This window comes from Astatotilapia calliptera, chromosome 8 (genome assembly GCF_964374335.1).
Source record: "Astatotilapia calliptera chromosome 8, fAstCal68.1, whole genome shotgun sequence".
NCBI lineage: Eukaryota > Metazoa > Chordata > Actinopteri > Cichliformes > Cichlidae > Astatotilapia > Astatotilapia calliptera.
In genome coordinates, this window is record NC_137429.1 from 9,892,370 (window position 1) to 9,911,875 (window position 19,506).

General features: G+C 42.3%; 1 protein-coding gene across 24 annotated transcripts in view; it reads right to left on the minus strand.

Moving 5' to 3' along the window:
- Nucleotides 1–19,506, minus strand: part of nrxn1a (neurexin 1a) — a 68,248-nt gene that overhangs the window by 22,884 nt on the left and 25,858 nt on the right. For 11 of the 24 annotated variants that reach the window (XM_080305045.1, XM_080305048.1, XM_080305042.1 and 8 more), the window contains 10 exons: nucleotides 18,235–18,536; nucleotides 17,030–17,053; nucleotides 14,985–15,146; nucleotides 13,204–13,275; nucleotides 12,723–12,947; nucleotides 11,760–11,907; nucleotides 9,355–9,485; nucleotides 7,078–7,330; nucleotides 3,491–3,694; nucleotides 358–384 (listed from right to left, as the gene is read on the minus strand). In XM_080305045.1, coding sequence (XP_080161171.1) covers nucleotides 358–384; nucleotides 3,491–3,694; nucleotides 7,078–7,330; nucleotides 9,355–9,485; nucleotides 11,760–11,907; nucleotides 12,723–12,947; nucleotides 13,204–13,275; nucleotides 14,985–15,146; nucleotides 17,030–17,053; nucleotides 18,235–18,536 — 1,548 coding nt within the window. The remainder of the gene's footprint in view (nucleotides 1–357; nucleotides 385–3,490; nucleotides 3,695–7,077; nucleotides 7,331–9,354; nucleotides 9,486–11,759; nucleotides 11,908–12,722; nucleotides 12,948–13,203; nucleotides 13,276–14,984; nucleotides 15,147–17,029; nucleotides 17,054–18,234; nucleotides 18,537–19,506) is intronic. The other 13 variants (XM_026178402.2, XM_026178401.2, XM_080305047.1 and 10 more) reach the window with 3 other exon arrangements.

The window sequence follows — 19,506 nt, forward strand, 5'->3', positions numbered from 1 at the left end:
CTCTCATTCTCTCTCTCTGCCATCGATCCCTCTTTGCTAAAATGGCCGACCTGGAAAACCCTGGCCCTCAGCAAAAATCGCACCTCTCCTGCAGTGTAGCTGAACATCGCACGCATATGTGCACCTCCCCCGTCAAACACATACACACATGCACACACACACACACACATACATATCTGCACATAGACAAATGGTACAAAAATATGTTGAAAGAAGATTAAATGAACTGACATGATACACAGAGTGAAAAACAGCCACACACATTTATAAAAGCACATACACACAACGGCGCACACACGTTCTGAGGAGGTAGAGGAAAGGGGGGGGGGGAGTTAGGTGAGATGGAGGATCACTTACTGGCTGTACAGTTTATCCTGATACAGTCTGGAGGGAGAGCAGAGCAGAGGGTTAATGCTGCACACATACACATACTCTCCACGCCCTGGGGATGCACACATCGACACACCCTGCATACATATACAAACACGCACACAATGCTGAGAAAACACACGCCCCTCGTTTGTCACAGGACCACAAGCTGGACCTGGACAATGTGCAGCAAATGCAGTTTCTTCGATTTTTATTTTGTAGCCAATAAAAGGAAAAATCTGAATAAAGACTGATGGATTTTTACCTTGAGCACAATAAAGAGAGCGGTGTGTCACAGCATGACTGGTGTGGTCATTGGCTGCTCTGGCCTGAGCGACAGCTTCAGTCACCAATAAAAAGCGTGGGTAGACTGTGATGGGTTATGTGTGTCAGTTTTGTCTAACGACTCTGAACACATCCCATAATTTTTGTCGCCTATCCAGAGCGCGAATCTCCGTAAATGGTTGGAAGATTCAGCCCCTGTACCTTTTTTTTTAAAAAAAACCCCATGATGCCTTGGTGTGTCGAGTGGCGTCAACCACAGAAAAGACGTGGCTGCAGACAACCAGAGACCAACACATGCACCCCTCTGTAAGGATGTGTGTGTTAGCATGTAAATGAATTCACGTGAAAGTGTGTGGCTGTGGAAAAAATGGCTGCGAAATGTGCAAAGTATTCATGTGTGTGTGCGTTTGTGTTGTTTGTTGAAGGTGTTGGGGATGCACAGGTCTGCTGGGAGTGAGCAGAGAATGCAGCTTGAGGCTTGACCCTCTGTTCAACACAAAACCAATAACCTTTAGCTGTTTATATTTGCATGTGTGCATGTAATCTGTGCAACATATCTGCTGAAGCAGTGAAATCCATCTCTTGTGCATACTTGCAGCAAAATTAGCTGAAATATTTATTGGAATTACTGAGAATTCTAATTTAAAAGGGACATGTTACGACTGTGGCCGTAACTGTGTGGGGATTTGAGTGTCTAGGTGCTCCTCCGGGTATGTTACGATTTGGCGTTGGTAATGTGTTGTTTTTGCGTGACTGTTATGTGTTTCCTACTTTACTTTGAAAGTCTGTGTCATCTTAGTGTGTTCAGTTTACGTTTCCTTGTCTCGTTAGTTCTAATTTGCCCCGGCTGTGTTTCCCTCCTGTGGTCCATTCCCTGATTGCTCCTTCTATGTATTTAAGCCCTGTGTTTCTGTATGTCATGGTCGCGATCTTCCCCCCCGTTGTAAATAGTTTGACGTTTTGTGTTTTGATGTAAATAAATTCGTTTTGAGACACTTTTTGGGATTTTGGTGGAGAGCCTTAGTGGGTTTTTTTTTGTGTGTTTTTCTTTCTTTATTTTTACTTTTTTCGTGTTGCACTCCGGTTGCCTAGGCCGGGGTGTAACATATGGGGGCTCGTCCGGGATTTGAACCCGGGACCTCTCGCACCCGAAGCGAGAATCATACCCCTAGACTTCGGTCTTCATTTGCCTTCGCTGGGGGGGTCCGAGGGACCGCCTCGGCCTTCGTCGTCTGCTGGAGGGTCAGGGGGACCGCTCCAGCCTCCATCAGTTTCATCTGCCTCCGCTGGAGGGTCCGTGGGACCGCTTCAGTCTTCATTTGCCTTCGCTGGGGGGTCCGAGGGGCCGCCTCAGCCTTCGTCGTCTGCTGGAGGGTCCGTGGGACCGCTCCAGCCTTCATCCGCCTTCGCTGGAGTGTCCGAGGGACCGCTCCAGCCTTCATCAGCTTCGTTTGTCTTCGCTGGAGGATCCGAGGGCCCGCTCCGGTTTTCCGTTTCCACTGGAGGACCCGTCCAGTCATCAGCGTCGCCTGCGGGACGGTGGCCGGTGCCGTATGGGCTGGACATGGAACGAACATGTTTTGTTGGGGTTGTATGTTTTAAATGTTTGTTTTTGGGTGGGGGGTATGTTAGGTCTATGCTGGGTCAAGTGTGCTGCCTGTGCAGGTGTTTACCGGTCACAACCCACTGGTGTTCCTTTCCCGAATGTGCAACTCCAATTAAAGACTTATGCGCTGGTCCTTGTTGTTGCGAGATTTTTAACTTGGAGATCAGCTACAAGAAAGGGAAGGTTAACGTATTGGCTGACACCCTGTCTAGAGCACTGTCTCCTTGAATTAAACATTTTGGGGTTAATGTTAATTCTTGGGTAAGGGGGTGTTACGACTGTGGCCGTAACTGTGTGGGGATTTGAGTGTCTAGGTGCTCCTCCGGGTATGTTACGATTTGGCGTTGGTAATGTGTTGTTTTTGCGTGACTGTTATGTGTTTCCTACTTTACTTTGAAAGTCTGTGTCATCTTAGTGTGTTCAGTTTACGTTTCCTTGTCTCGTTAGTTCTAATTTGCCCCGGCTGTGTTTCCCTCCTGTGGTCCATTCCCTGATTGCTCCTTCTATGTATTTAAGCCCTGTGTTTCTGTATGTCATGGTCGCGATCTTCCCCCCCGTTGTAAATAGTTTGACGTTTTGTGTTTTGATGTAAATAAATTCGTTTTGAGACACTTTTTGGGATTTTGGTGGAGAGCCTTAGTGGGTTTTTTTTTGTGTGTTTTTCTTTCTTTATTTTTACTTTTTTCGTGTTGCACTCCGGTTGCCTAGGCCGGGGTGTAACAGACATCTCATGCTCATTTCCAGCTATATATTTTTAGCCTCGGACTCTGGTGCTCTACTTTTCCATTACTCTAGGTAGTGAATGAGTTCTGCATGATTCATATTTCAAATTTGTGTTCCTTTATCTAATACTCAACTTTTGCACAGTCCCCGGTTTACCCATTTCCCAAAACAATTCATTTTAACTCTCTTCTCCTTCTCTTCAAAAAAACTTTCTTTTGATTGGCTGCCCCTCACAAACAAAAGCAGTCAGGTAGGGCTTCTGTGCTCACACTAGAGTAACGGTGAGCACTAAATTTTGGCCATTGCAACAGTATATATGTATATATGACAGAAAATAAGAAAAGCATAATAGGGCTCCTTTGAGTTTACCGGGACAAAAAGTTATTAATCAACAGTTAATGACATTTCTATGCAAGAAATTACCAAGAGGCCAGTATCAGCTGCATTCCCATGACAGGTAATTAAAGTAATGCTTGAGATTCTATGTGTTTGTGAGCATCTGTGTACCTAGGTTGACAGTAAGTCGGACACGGGCCCCATCCAGCTCCAAACGAAGGGTATCTGCGGAATTACGGGAAGTGGTTGCCATGAGAACGCCATAGGCCCGCTGGGAGCGAAAGCGCAGCGAGACGTCCTCCGCCTCGGTGTGCATCACCACAGGCAACTGCACCTTCATAAACTTACTGCCGTCGTACGACAGGATAGTTGCATCTGCACATGATCCACAGAGAGAGAAAGAAAAAGAGATATGGAGAAGGAAGAGAGAGATGACGACAGAGGAGGGTGAGGTGGGTAGAAAGAGAAAAAAGGAGGATGATTGACAAGGAAAAAACACATAAGGTGGGTGGAGGGAAAGGCAATCTGATGCTGAATGAATCAGATTTAAACATGACAAAGTATGTTACTGCGTGGTTATACTTTTGCTGGTTCCCCCGCCAATACATGTTGAAAACCTTTCTACAAAATGATCCCATCGCTTTCCACTCTTAATTCATCATCACTCCCTCCGCCTTTGAGAGGAGTATGTAAAAATAGCCGCAGCTGGTTGGCTGGCCCTATTATCCGGTTCAATCAGAATGCATGGTGTTGAATGTGTTAGCCATCGTCACTGACATCTCAGACCCTGGAGTCATAATGTAACAAGCTCAGGTGAACCTGCTTTAATGTCTTTTGCATACTCATTTGCATATTCATAATCTTCTCTCCCTGCTTCCTGCTGGGGCCAATCCCCGACTGCTAAACTGTTTACCTCTGAGGACCCTATTTTTTATTGGCCAATTACATACACAGCTAAACACACTCTCCATGCCTCTGTGTCTTTATCTCTCCTCCTTCTTCCCTTCTTCTTATATCTCTCCACTCCATTCCTCCTTTGCCTTCTCTCCCCTTTTCACTCTCCCTGTTTCTGTGGGAGACGGTTTGAGCCAAGGCAAAAACAAGAGAACAGGAAGAGAGGAAGGCGTCATGAATACTGATGAGCCGAGAAGGAGGGAAAGAGAGAGACAGTGTGCGTGTGTGTGCGTGCATGTCAGAATAAGTGAGTGAATTTAAGTGTGAACAGAGAGGGGTTTAGTAAAGTGAGAGTGGGGCTGGGGGGGGGGGGGGGGGGCAAGAAAGAGGGAAAGGAGGATGGGGAAAGGGAGAGAAGCTCCTGGCTAAAATGCAAATGAACCCTCATTAACTTGAGGAAAAAAAGAAGGTGGTTGGCCTGTTATATCACACATAACATAACTAACAGCCACACATACACCCGCCCCTGCGCATGCACACACATGAACACGTTTCTGATAAGGGAGACAGCTGACTAAATTTTCCTCATCACAGCACCTGACTCACTACCAGGCAAACAGGGGATAGAGGGTTGGTGAGAAGAAAAGTATGGAAGCCCGTTCATGCTGGGGAAAGAAAAAGACTGACGATACAATGCACGCTGGCTGTGTCACATACTGTTGCATCATTTGACGCCTGTAGCACACACCAGATGGACCATACAAACAGAATAAGTAAAGGATAAGACCAGTCACATTCTGCATTTTTTCTTCTCATGTCATCGATCCCCCGAAAATCCCAAAATCAGATCCCGGCTCATCTCTCAATGCCTTCTAACTTTCTTAACCTCATTTCCAAATTGATTTGTTCTTGCAAAGTTGTTAAGTAAAAAACATGTCAGGCTACTTTAAGTCACTTTGTCGACACATCCAACACAAGGTATTGGGATCAGGATATCTACATCACTGGGATTCAAGCACTTGTACTCTAATACTAATATGAACTAAACTATCTGCAACTGACCCCCCCCCCAAAACATTTCAATAAATAAAAACCAGGCTAAACATCTGCTAACATTTGCACAGTGGTCACAATGTAACAATAAAAATATAATAGCCACTATTTGACACAGAGTTCACACACACTCACGCACACCGCCCTAGCAGCAGGGTGATGTGAGTATCAACCCCTGTTGACATTTAAAAAAGCACAATTTATCCTAGAAAATCTTGACATGTCATCTTTTTGACTGAAAAGTAATAATTCTTAGCCATAAATTCAAATTCGTCATTTTACTACTCCCATTATACTCGCCATTAAAATGTGTCATTAAAAAATAAAAGCAATCTCGGAGCCAGAGCGTGGCGAGCATCTTTGTTCATTAATGAAGAGAGAGGGGGAACAAAGGAGTGAGAGAGAGAGAGAGAGAGAACGAGGGAGGGGAAAAAAGGGAGGGAGACACCGCAGGTAGAAGGCATAAACATGGCCAATCACTCTCTCCATCTGCTTCTCCATCTGGGCTTCCTTTAATCCACTGAACCACCAGTTAGTGACCCCTCAGTGCACACAGAGTGGGATGAAGTAAGATATACACAGAGCTAAGGAAAAGAGAGCGATAGATGCTGCATTGCTATGATAAACATACACACTGTGGATGTTTGTCCTATGAAATAAAACATTTTCATATCAACTCCTTTCAGAAAGCCTGTGTGTGAGTCTGCATGGGCATATCTCCTGCTAGATGATAGTACAATCATCACTTGAGACGCATCAGCGGTTATGGCGCAAACAACATTTCTTCTCTTCTTCTTGTCTGACGCCCATCTCGCTTCTTCAAACAGGCCTGTATCAGTCCCTCTGCCAATCTTTCCTGCTTTCCATTTCTCCCCCGCCCTGGTCTCATACCATTTCTCATAACTCTCTCTCTCTCTGTCAGATTTTCTTCTCCCATCTCCCATTCCTCCTCATCTCCTCACCCGCTGTCATATGGCGGTTCCAGCCCGGTGAGTCCACCTTCCTCTGTCACAGCTCCTGCTCCCTGCTTTCTGCACACTTCCTCTCCCATCGATTCCCAGTCACTGCATCCATAGCACTCCAATAGTCCTGTCTGCAGCCCTGCTTCTTCCCACCTCTTCTCCTCGACCTCTGTTCCCTCTCTCCTTTCCCACTATTCTTTCTTTGGTACAGAAAATACAGCCAAAGATAGAAAACCTGCACCGTTATTATTTTTGTTGGTGAGCTAGTAGACTAATTTTTTTCATTTTTTATCTTCACCCATCCATACAGTATCTACTCCTCTTTTTATTTTCAGCTTCCTACACTCCATCACCAGGGATTTAGTGCAAAGTAAACACATCAGGACATCTGATTTCAGCATTAAAAAAATGAAATAATGCTTTAGTCACATTTTTATTTACCGTTTTATTTTACAAGTGCACCTTTTTTAATGCACCTATCACGCTAATTCAACCTGCTATGAGTGAAAAAGCATAATTCAAAGTCACAAATAACCAAAATTTTTTACAACCAAGTGATCACAACATATTTTCAGCAGCTGATTTATTTTTGATCTTAAGACTTCTGTGCTTCCACCCCACATCATCTGTCACTCATGCCTTTGGCATTACTCAGTGTTCTCAGGCAAAAAAGCAAATGACAAAGCTGTCATGATGACTACAATTTGCATCATGACATATTATTAAATTTTCACCCAATGTGGCTGTGCATTGACTTTAATTAACTCTCTTACTCATCTCCATTGTGAAAAGGAGACATTAGCATTTCTCTTGCTCTTCGTCCCCAGTCTCCTACCCTGTTATTCTCACCTCTCTCACAGGAGCGTCCCAGGTAGCCCGTCCCAGAGCAGTCACACACATAGCGATTCCAGCCCTCCCTGCAGATACCGTTGTGCTGGCAGGGGTTGGACAGGCACTGTTTGGGCGGCTCTCTGGAGCATGAGGGCTTCACTCCCACCGCCCTCTGGGCCTCAGCCAGCCGCCGGATGTCTTTGCTCTGCCCGTCCACAAATAGATCTCTGATGCAGCCTACGTACCCGTAGTTCAACAGCGCCGTCCACACCTGAAGAAGAGGATGCCAGTGTTGAGTCATGACTACTGGATATTTGTCCAAACTCTTGCAGTGTGTGTTGCAAAAGTAAATACAAACAAATAATGTTTGTATCATCACTGTACAGCTTTTATTTATTTCATCATGATGTATTTTTATTTCTTACACACTTTGCATAAAACAGGTATTGGGGTAATCTTTTTTTTTATTAATCTAAAAACAAAAAATTAGTTTAAACTTGGTTGTTTCATCTATAATTACTAAAACCTTTTGCTGAAAATCATTCTCTAAACACTGGTTGCACATCTGTGCTCCAAGACTGCAAAATGCATAAGCTGCATTTTTTTAAAAGTTAGTTTAATAATTTTTTATATACCTATTAATATTGTTAACATAAAAATTTCCCCAAATATAATTTTTTAAAATCAATTTCAATTATAGGCCCGCCAGTTATTTTCTCAATTAACTGATAAAACATCAGGAAAAACAAATGAAAATTCCATGTCCATGCCAAAAGGAGAAAGAAGTATAAACAACAAAAACAAGAACATAATAATAAAATAATCTGTATATTTGGGAATATGTTTTAAATGGTAATTATACCAGCCCAATTCACCCATTCATGCAGCTCTTTAGTCTATGCCTTACGTTTTTCTAACTTTCACATATACTCTGGTGGGTGCAATTTGGAGTTCAGTGTCTTTGGTAAATACTCTACGGCATGTGGGCAGGAAGAGCTAGGGACTGCCGACCTTTCGATTAGCAGACACAAGTGCTCAGTAAGTTGTTGCTCAGTAAATTCACTCAGTAAGTTGTGGTCAGTAAATTAAATCACTATTGATTAAGTACTGGAGACTTACGGTCAGTTTTACCCTGGAGGTAAAATACTACCAAATTGCTAACAATAAGAGGTGAAAGACAGCAAAAGAAATAAAAAAGGATATGTTAAGTCACTCTGTGCTTGACAAGGCTAGATGTTGCCAAGAACAGAGAGCACATGCTGCAAGCTAAAGAAATTTCTCCAATTGTGTTAATATATTTGAATGCCAGGAGAATTGAAGACATGCTGATTGCCATGGCAAATTATTCCGTAATCTGCTGGAGGAAATCAAAAATGACCTGAAACCTTGAACTATAAGAAAGCATTCAATGCAGGTGGAACCAAAATGTTTCTTTCAAACTTTTATTTTTCGCCCTCTGGTTCTTGATTTAAAATTCCAAAGATTTATTTTTCATAAATCCTTTTAAGGCTATGTGGCACCCAAAAATCAGCTTCATGACATTCAAACTCCCTGCTGTTTTTTCACAGTTCAGGACCATGGACAGCACACAGTTTTCTCCCCCAGATCACTGCCAACCATACAAGCACTATAAACAATGACTTCTTTTTAGTGTACCTCTTTAGGTCATAGCATCTATTTTAAACTTCCTCTCTGTATGGCACTTTTTTACTGTGCCCACAATGGTGTTAAAGTTACTTCTTTGTAAGAAGTGGGACCTTGCTGTTTTGATGTATTTTAATGAACTTGTGAAACACCTCCTCCAACGCCTCCCACCGCAGAAAACTTCCACTGCTTCTTGTTGGTCTGTGATGTCATGCTGTTTCCTGGGAGAAACACGCGTAAAACCTACACGTTTGTCAGATTACAAGTAACAGGCTGCACACGGGTTGTTAACAGCTCTCTCGCACATTCTCCTCCAGCTTTGGAATGCTGGACTTTATTGAAATTAACTTGGTCAATGTTACAAAAAAGAAGAAAAAAATCTGTATATTGTAAGTAGATTGCCGGCAGAATCAGACATTCTGTTAATGTAGGTAAAAAATTTTAATATGGAGAGTTTAGGTTATTCATTATTGTCTGCAACTGCCACACTTTACTAGAGCTGAAGTTGACATCATCTGCCAGTCCTAAACACCCACACTGACTATATTAAAACACAGGAAAAAGTGAGGAATGTTTGATGTTTGCTGGAAATTTTCTTTTAATTATTTGAGCTAGAATGCTTATCATAGCACATGATATCTACACACAAACCTCTGTTGGGAAGATGAGTCCAGCACGATCCTCAGGTAAACCTCCGAGGTACAAGGTGTCATCCAGGTCCAGGATTTCACTGTCTCCCGGGGCCGTGTATGCTGTTCTTACACTGTTCACCGAAATAGTTCCTGAACACGTCGCCAGACATCAAAACAATATCAGTAATTGTTATGACCTTCAGCGTGAACATCCTCATCACAATCACCACTGTCATCACCAGCACCATCACCACCAGCACCACTATTATGAGTGCCATCATTATCATCTTTATCATCATCATCCTTGCGCCTCTCTTTGTACTCCTCCTCCTCATCACCACCACCACCACTACAAATCACAGCTACAATCAGAAGTAATTGAAATTCTACACAGTCCTCAGGTAGTCCCTGTGAGTTAAAAAATGCCACATTTAACATTTTTTTTGCTAATAATATATTTCCTTTTGGAACAGTAACGCGCGGTTGGAGCAAACAAATAGGATTCCCACTGAGAGGAAAGGCAGCTTCTACAGACCTCTGTAATTAACACAGAGTTTCAAGCAATAACTATATGCTCATAACAGGCTGACATGTGTAAAACATCCCCATCTGTAATAGAACTGTACAGTACTGTGCAAAAGTATAAAGTCACCCCTCATTTCTTTATATTTTGCTAGGAAAATGTAAAAATAGGAGCACCAGTTCATTGAAACACCTGCAAAAATGCATGGAAATAGAGTATGTGTAAGGCAAAAACAGAACTTGTACAATTCTAATGAGTTTAAAAGTAAATGTTTGACATGACAACCTTTATTCTTCAACACAGCCTTAACTCAATGGCAAGCTTTCTTTTAATTTCTTTAAGCAGTCTTCAGGAATAGTTCTCCGGGCTTCTTAAAGGCCACTTCAAACCTCTTCCTTGGATGTCTGCTGCCTTTTGCAATGTTCTCAGTCAAGATGATCCCACACTGCTTCAATAAAGTTGAGGTACAGGCACTGGGGAGTGCAATCAATGACTGATGGTGTTTCATTGTGTGTTTTTAATCCAGGTATGCTTTCACTGCATTAGTTTGTTTAGGTAGTTTGTTTTTGTGATCATTGTCATGCTGAAAAATGAAGCCATTGGCAATCAGGTGCTTTCCAGATGGTATTGCATGGTAGATCAAAATCTGATGGTACTTTTCAGTGTTTTAATAATTCCATAATTCCATCAATTTTAACAAAATTCCCAACATCACTGGATGAAATGCAGTCACTAACCATGACAGAGCCTCCATCAATTACAGACACTCACTAGTGTAACTCTCTCTTGTCAGATTACAAGTAAGAAGAGTAGGAAAGTAGATGGATCTGGCAGAAAGGCCAGATCTCACAGGTCCTGTATCTGGATTTGTTTCCTTTTCTTATGACATAACTGTCAGATGCTGTTCAGATGCTGTAGATAGTTTTTTTCCACCTCTTCTTTTGTCCTCACTCGTCCAATTTGTCCCTACACTTTTTACAACACAGTACGCACCATACGGAAAGTTTTTGGCTCTTTTGGGAATCACCTTGTTGGTGCAAAAATACTATTTTATGCCTCCCAAATTGTATTATCTTTGGTATTTTGAGTTGATTAAATTTAAAAACATTTGGAACAAATTATGTATTTTTGCAACAGGCAGCTAATAACCCTAAAGATCCCTAAAGATACAATTTAAAATGGGTTCTTTGCTAATTTTTCTGTTATGCATAGACACAACAAATCTAGTGATTCATAGGCCAGTCTTAAATTGCTTAACAAAAAAAAACCAATTCATCTGACAGTGGTCAAGTACAAGTACAAGTACAAGAACTGGACTAAAAATAAATTAACAAGCAATGAATGTCCAATGATAAACTTAAGAAAGCCTGGGGAAGTGTTGTTCAAGACTTTGCACAGCACTCGATAGACTTACCAGAGAATCTGGGTCCTTAGCAGCAAAGTATAAAGAAATGATGGGCGGCTCAAGACTTTTGCACATAACTGTAACTGCAAAATGATTTTAAGACATTGTGCAAGTATGTTTTACATACCGACTGACAGTAATTGTGACAGAAAGGAAAGGTTTAGAGCAAATGTGATTATGATGTCAAGTAGCATTAATGGGTCTACCAGTTGGATACGAAACAGGCCACCAAAAGCTTTAATTTTAGTCTGAGTGTTATTATACCAGCACATGAACAATAAACTTGACAGACCTGCTGTATATGAATTGGGTTAAAATAGTCAAAATAAAACCCTTTAAAGTCAGATTCAATAGAAACAGGTGAATTAAATACATACAGAATGCAGATGGTTGCAAAAATGGTCATGTTAATCTGCTGCTTGCTTCAAAATGTGCACAGCTACTGTCAGTTCAACTTTTGCTATTAGCTTCAGAATTAAAAGAGCTGCGATTGTACCTGAGCGTCCGTCTCTCTGGAAGTCAACATGGTACCATTCTCCATCATTGACCTTTCTGTCGATGGCCTTGGTCTTGGTGGTTCCTGAGCCCATGTCCAGCAGTAAGTACAGGTGTCCATCAAGCATCTCAATAGCAAAAAAGTCCACCTGTAGATGAACCGGAGACAGGTGTAAAAAAACCCAAACAGGAACATTTGTGCAAGCTGTGAAAATGCAAATTATAGTTGCAGGTGTGACATGAGTGCAATTTGTTCAATTTACTTCTTTTTGAATTCTCATTAATGAACTATTCATCTTGAATTTGTAGAAGTGGGGACTTTCGTTTGTTTAAAATCTCAATTCTGCAGCTAAAGCTCAGAATATCAGTCACGATTATAAAGTCACTGCCCTGTTAGAGAGGATGATTAAAGGTAGCCGTTTTAATGAACTGAATTTTCAGATGCAAAATCTTTGTACACATTAATAAGCGACAGGTGCGTTGGAGGAATAAACTTCATTAAAACAGCTCAATTGAACTCCCGCACGCTGTTCCACTTACTGTTCGTATACTTACTAGTGGACCATTCCACCTTCTTCATAAGTAACATCCCTTCATATCTATCTAGATAATCATTCCAACATCCAGCAGACTAAAAAGATTAATGAGATGAATTTAGCCACCTTGCAGTATGTGAGTGGTCAGCCAATAATATTCTACAAAAAATATTCTAAATGAATTTCTGTTCTTCATAAATGGATTTTGTACTATTTCATCAGAATTTTGAAAAATGTATACTTTGATAATACCTAATACTTTGTTTATTTGGCTACACCCCTTCAAAACTAAAGTAACTCATATGAACTTCTGCACTTTGTACTATAGTGACCCAAAATATAGCTGCTAAACATCAACACTGTCATTAAAATTTATTTCAACATTATACATTATACATTATACAGTTAGCCTAGAATGTTTTTTTTACCTTGACGGTTGGAGGTGTGCGCGGATCCTTGCGCTGCTGCTGCCGGGGTTTGCCGTGGCTGAAAAGCATCAGCCCATTGGGCTCTGTCGTCCTGAAGTCAAATGAGATGGATCCCGCCTTCTTCGCTGTCCACTTGCTCAGTGCCACGTAAGACTCTGGGGTGTCAAAGGTCACGGGGTCTAGCGTTGCTACACTCTCACACTTAAAGGACACCACCCCACTTACCTGGTACAGAAAACAGTTGAGTTGTTAAATTGCTGTAGTGACTATCTGGACCAGTATGGTTCCTTTGTAGTCTGAGACCGAAATAAAGCCAGATTCCAGCTGTGAAGTGGCTAAAAGATAAAAGCTTGTGGCTACCTCTCAAATATATAATCCCATTTACATCGCTACAGTGTGAGTCTCACAGGGCGAGACATGAGGTGTTTGAGGGGATCCAGCATTGTCTGGCTTGTTGGGACGTGTTGATTAAAGCACATACCTTCATCTTGGGGTCTCCCTGTTTAGCCAGTCTAGACAGCTCCAACCGTACATCGTTGTTCTTGTACACCACCTTGAGGGGAGGGGATTGAAAGAAAATAATGATATCTGAATGCTGCTTCACTTTTAACCAACACACATAACATTTCTGATAGAGAAATTATTAAAGTAATGCTAAATTCTTATTAGTAAGCTGGAGGAATGTATCTCTCTCGCTGCGTCTCTGTCTCACTATCCCTCTATCTGCTTTCTGCTATCCAAACATTATGTACTAGCACACACAATGATGCTAGACTGTTTCCCTGTAAGGGAACACACACGTGACAGTTCCCAGGATAACGTTGGGGGAAAATGTATGAAAAGGTTCAGCAACAGTAAGATTGATTGACTTTTGAGCGCACATCGATTAATGTTTAACCTATTCAAACACATTTTCTATTCAAATGTTCTGATGGGTTTTTTATATGAAAGCAAGAACCTAAAGACCAGCATCCACTCCGGCTTCATCTTTTCAAACTCCCATTTGTCCCTGCCACCTGCATGATTGCTTTTACATCTTCTATTTTCTTTGCTTTACTGTTTCTCTCTTTGCTTTCCCTGACACAGTCCGCTCTCTGACTCAGTGTATAGAGTGTGCTTGTGCTGAGCATTCTGATGTTGAGAGATGAGCACACAGGCTCTGCTTTATTAATCCAGACCTCCTTCTATAACCTGTGAGCAACCAAATACTCCTCTGCATTGGCTCTGCGTTTTAATTTTCTGCATGTCAGGTGCTATTGTGTGTGTGTGTTTAAGGCAAGGGGGTGGCTCTTGAACACAATAAGTGCTTCAAACGGTCTTACGGTGTGGGTGTTTATGGGGAGGATTGTGCCTGTGCTGCATCCAATGCACAAAACTGTTACAGCCGTGATTGCTCATGCATATGATGATTCGCAGCATACATCTTAATTTGCTCACATGGATTATCATATCATCGTATTAAATATGTAAATGTGCCAGTGGAGGGTTCACTTTGACAGCGGCAGCCTCATTTAAACATCATCACTCTTAATGAAGCAACACAGAGTGCATTCACTACTGATACAGATAGCTCTCTGTTTGGCACATCATCTGTTGGCTTGTTTGGTTGTTTGTTTATGCCTCTGTGTGAATCTGCGTGAATGAAAGGGAGACTCAGGCAGGGTGTGTATCCGATGGGCGTGAGGATGTCTTTGGGAGTTTCGTTGTATCAAGCTCTGGGTATCCATACGTATGTTTATTTGCGTGCAGCAACTGTTTCAGCGGAAATATTTGGGCATATAATATTACACTACGACTGTGTTTTCTGTGCATGCATGCATGTGTGCATTGTGAGTTTTTGTTTCTGTGGTGCTGTGGCCCATTTCAAGCACAGTGGATGGATGGAGCATCTCTGTGGCGTACCTAATTAGCATGTTAGTGCTTAGTTCTGTATCTACTCTCTCAACTACACTCATCACTGATTCTCTCTGATGCTGGGGAGGGTGTGTGCGTGTGCGTCTGGGACTACTTGTGTGAGTCTGCCAAATGGAAGCATGTCGGTGTATGTGTGCTTTATAAGATATTGTGTGTAAAAATGTTTGTGTGATGCGTGGCAGAAGAAAGAAAAGAAGATTTATTTTAGTTTAAATGAATATTTCTTAAACCTTAGGTCAAAGCGGACAGCATTAAGCACTTGGAAAGACATTTTACACATGCAAAGTTTTATCCTATGCCAATAATTAGGTTTTTTTTTTTTTTTTACCTATCAAGCATGTGCCCCACCTCTTTCAGACATCCCATGAAATTATTGCTGACTGGAGAACCAGGCAGGTCAGCGGTGCTGGGGCTTCCTCCCACGTAGAAGAAGTCATCAGAGCCTAGCATGGTGTAGTCCTCCTGTGTGTAGCCCGTGGTGGTCAGGATGCCGTCCACAGAGATGGTCACCTACACAACAAAGCACAGGGAAAGGACACGCTATATACTCACACCAAAGGCAGCGCTAAGCGCTAGCTAGGCGCTGACCAGCCAAATTAGCCCCCGTTGCTCTGGTAACCAATCTATATGCATTCTGGCAGGGAGAAGGCCTGATTGGTTTTGGGAATTGGCCACTTTGATTCGCAGCAGTTGGATCAGTGCTGGCTGTGTGGTGTAACTGAGTAGTGTCGCCTCTTGGCTTTGCTGATGTAACCGGCTTCAGAAATATGTAACTATGCACTGCTAAATACCGCTCACTCCTGCAGGTAGTGGTAAACTCTCATTTTTCTTTTGTGCGCTCTGAGAATTAAAACGGCATAATCTTCTATCTTCGGCCTATCAAGAGCAAAAAGTCTATTGTAAATTCTCTATGCGATTAATAAAGTTTTGCTGAAACCCAAAGCTTCAGGGCCACAATTCTCTCGGTACCCAGACTTCAAAGGCAGTTTATTATTCTGTGACTGCATGGTAAAAAATAGACTAAACCATAGTGATTTTGCTAAAAGGTTAGCCTTGTTTATTAAAGGAAAAGCCAACTTAACCCATATCAGTGAAATTTTCCAACTTATGTTTATGGTTCGTACGCTTAAGCTGCTTTACGGTCTAGGCAGAAGACGCAATTTGATTTATTTCCTAATATGCTAACAAGATTTTTCCTAAATGCTTTGCCTAAAGTGACACTGGTGCTCTTATAATTTAATCAGCTCATTTTGGAGTGTAATAGCCTGTACAGAGGCTTTTAGGTGTCACTGATATCCAATCTTGTCACACTCAAGTCACCGTTAGTGGTACATTATCACTCTCTGATATTCTACAGTACATTACTGACCATGTCTGGCTGCCCATAAAGGTTGTGAGCTCTTTATTTCCCCACTACAATAAGTTCCCTCTGACTGCTGGTGCTCATCATTGCCAGGCAAACTTGCCCAGCCAGTCAGGTGTTAGTAAGTCTCCGCAGGCATCTTCGTGCTATGCAGTAAGGTGTTAGTACTATTTACTTGTTAGTAGTTGTTAGTTGTTGCACTGTTGGCAGCCACAGAAGTGTTACTTGTGTCAGGCCAAGCTGTGTTGGGTTACTGAGGTCAGGGTTCATGATTTCAATGCTGTTAGTCATTGTGATGATGTTATGTTATTGTGTTGTTAGGGTGAATTGTGATGATGGTGTTAGTTGGTTAGTTAGTGGTCTGGGGGGGGTTTGTTAGATCAGCGAATCAGGATGACAAACACACAGATTTAATGCACACACGCACAGGTGTTAGATGGGTTACGCCTCATTCCACACACATAAATATACAAACATGCAGTCTGTTCCTCTCTCTGCATGCAAGCACTGGCAAAGAGGACACAATAGATAATAAAATACAAAAAAACTCCAACAACATACGACAGGATGAGTTAGAGGCACCATGGAGAACATGCAGTGGAGGATTGGTGAAAAATAAAAGAAAAAAGAATTTAAAAAAAGAAGGGAAGGAACCTCTCTATCCACTTTACGGACCAATTAGAGAGGGGAAGGGTTTTTGAGTCACGCCATGCAGGATGGGGGAAGGGGAGGGCTCGTCATTTGCGTGCAGGTGAGGGATGAGCCAATCAGCGTGGGCCTACATGTCAGTCACAAAGTGATGGGGTGAAAATAAAAACAGTAGAAGTAAGGGAGGGAAAGGATTTATAGAAAAAAAGTGGTTGGCAAGGAAGGTGGATGTGGGCTTTTTAAGCGTAAAAGATTACCAACCGCATTTATCCTGTTATTGGTTTAGTTTTGATGTCTATGGTTCAAAAGGAAATAGACACGGGGCAAACCCAAACTAAGAAACAATTAGAATGATATCTACCGAACAATGGAGTTTGTTTACCATAGCGTGTCCAATGCCTGAGTGCTTTGTAGGAGAGGGGGAGAAAGGAAAGCAAAAAACTGTGAACAGAACAACCTCGGGAACAAAAAAAGGAAAGCTAGAAGGCCTCTGGTGAGGTTAGTAGGTTGGTTGGAGTGGTTTCGCTAGGAGAAGGGCACAGGTTAGGTTAGTAGAATGAATCATTCCATGGATGGTGGTTAGTTTCACTAGCAGGTTAGTAAAGTTAGTAGTCAAGTTAGTAGTACAGACAGGCAAACGGTAGAGGCAGGGCACAGGTAGGTTACAAGCACCTGGGTGCTAGTGACCCTGTATGTTCTCTAGTCCACTCCCTCGCTCTTTCACTCTCTCAGTCATTCACTCACTCAAACACACAATTGAAAATGCACTCACCTAGAGCTGAGAGCAGTGCAGGTCTGCTGGTAAAGCCACTGTAAACTAAGACCAAAACCTCAGGTATTTTCTTACTACCATAGCATCACTGCAATTGGACAACAGACCACTGACCATGGTTTCTACACTGTTTAGCTTCCCTCTGCTGACTACAGTCTTTTCAGCCCCGTGTGGCCCTGGAACACCTGCACTGTGGTTCATCAAAGTCAAATACAGAGCGAATCTATTTAACAAGGAGTCAGAATTAATTCTGCAACTAATAAACATCTTCATTTGGTTAATGAGTCAATTATTTCTCAGGCAAACGAAATTATTGTTTTGGCGTAGCCTTTTAGTATGCACGTTTTTTTTGTTTTTTTTTAATCATTGCTTCTTCTGGCTTCTCTGCATCTCGTCAGAGAATCAGTGCCACGAGATATGAGGAGTGCTGGGTTGCCCGCACCTATAGCCTGAATACAATCCTGTACAATAAGAGACATTAAATGCAAAGTTTCTGAAAACCCCAGCTGAGGTCTAAACTTCACAAACAAGCTAATGAAGTAAAAAAACAAAAAAAATCACAATGTTGTCACATTTGAGAAGCTGGAACAAGTATTTTTTTTATCTTGACATCTTAAAATATTTTCAAATTGTGCTTTACTTCACTCTGCCATTTACCAAGCATTTTATCAGTAAAACTTCCATTCATCCTTGTTATCTTTATGTCCCTCTCTACATGACTGAAAATGTTTCTTCCCAAAAGCCTTATCAGTAACATAAATTGTCTCCTCTCCTCTCTGTTTCGCTTACTCCTCCATCTCCTGTTGTTTGGTTACCTGTCTCAGGTTGCGGGTGACCTTGACGTCATGCCAAGCGTTGTCGTTGAACTTTCCGTTGACGGGCTCCACCAAAGCCTCAAAGGCCCCAGAGCCGAGGTTGATGACAAGTGACACTGCCCCATTCTTGAGCGCCAGGTTGACGTAGTCAGCTGACTTGCCGGTGTGCAGCATGAGGCCATTGCGCTGCAGTGTCTTGAAGGAGAGCGTTATTTCATCACTGCTAGACTGGATGGGGTTGGGCGACAAGTCGTAGCAAAAGTACTCTGAGCCCTTGAAGGTGGCGACGTACTCCTCGCGAGCTGAGAGGCAAAGGGAGAGGAGGAGGAAACAGAAGCATGGAACCATTACGTTGTTGCCAAAGCATTATCATAATGAGTGGTACATTTTCCAAGCTATGTTGCTTCTTCCCACACTGCTCTTCACAAAATGCTCAAAGATGATAAAATGGTGGGTGTTCATCAGAGCCAGCTGAGTAAAACAAAGCTCAGCTGGGCCTGGTTAAATTTGATTCAGATATGCAGTACAAAACATATTGTTTAAGATGCTGAAAATGCTGTTATTGTCAAGCAAAGCCTCACTGATGCCAGCACTTGGAAGAAACACTTCCTTCCATACCTCTAATTGTACCACAGAGTGGTGTGTAAACAAGCTTTGATCATTCATGTGGGTTAGAGATTAAACAGTGTGGATGTGCGGGAGACAGTCGTGAGTCTGTAGCATTCCAAACTCGTTACGAAACCTGTCTCTCTTTTGAGAGAACAGCTGTGTTGGCAGTCTAAAGTGAGGTGCTCTTGTTTGACAACATGGCTCCTTTCATGATGTTTGTTAAATGCCAGAAATGTGTAAGTGTCTGCGTATGTGTGTGTGGCGGCAGCAAAGGTTAGGGAAGTTTTAAAAGTGAATGGCAAAAACCGACGATGAAGATGGAGAAGAGCAGCCTGCAAGCATAATGGCAGCCAAAGCAGGTAGGAGTGGCCAATTAGAATTCAGTAACAGGCAGACAGCCAGTAGCAACTTACCTTGCACACCCTTAGTGACCCACAAGGACACTAGACCAAGGTTTTACAATCCATCATACTTAAGCTCGCATTCACTTATCTGCTCTCACACCTACACACACTACTCTATACGCAAGCCAGCAGCAGAACAAATATGCACACCTACGCACACATCCGCAAAAATGATCATACTATCGTGCTGCCATAGACAAGTAGAGGCGACATTATCTGTCTCTTCACCTCCCCCCACCTTCAAAAACATCACCCTTCC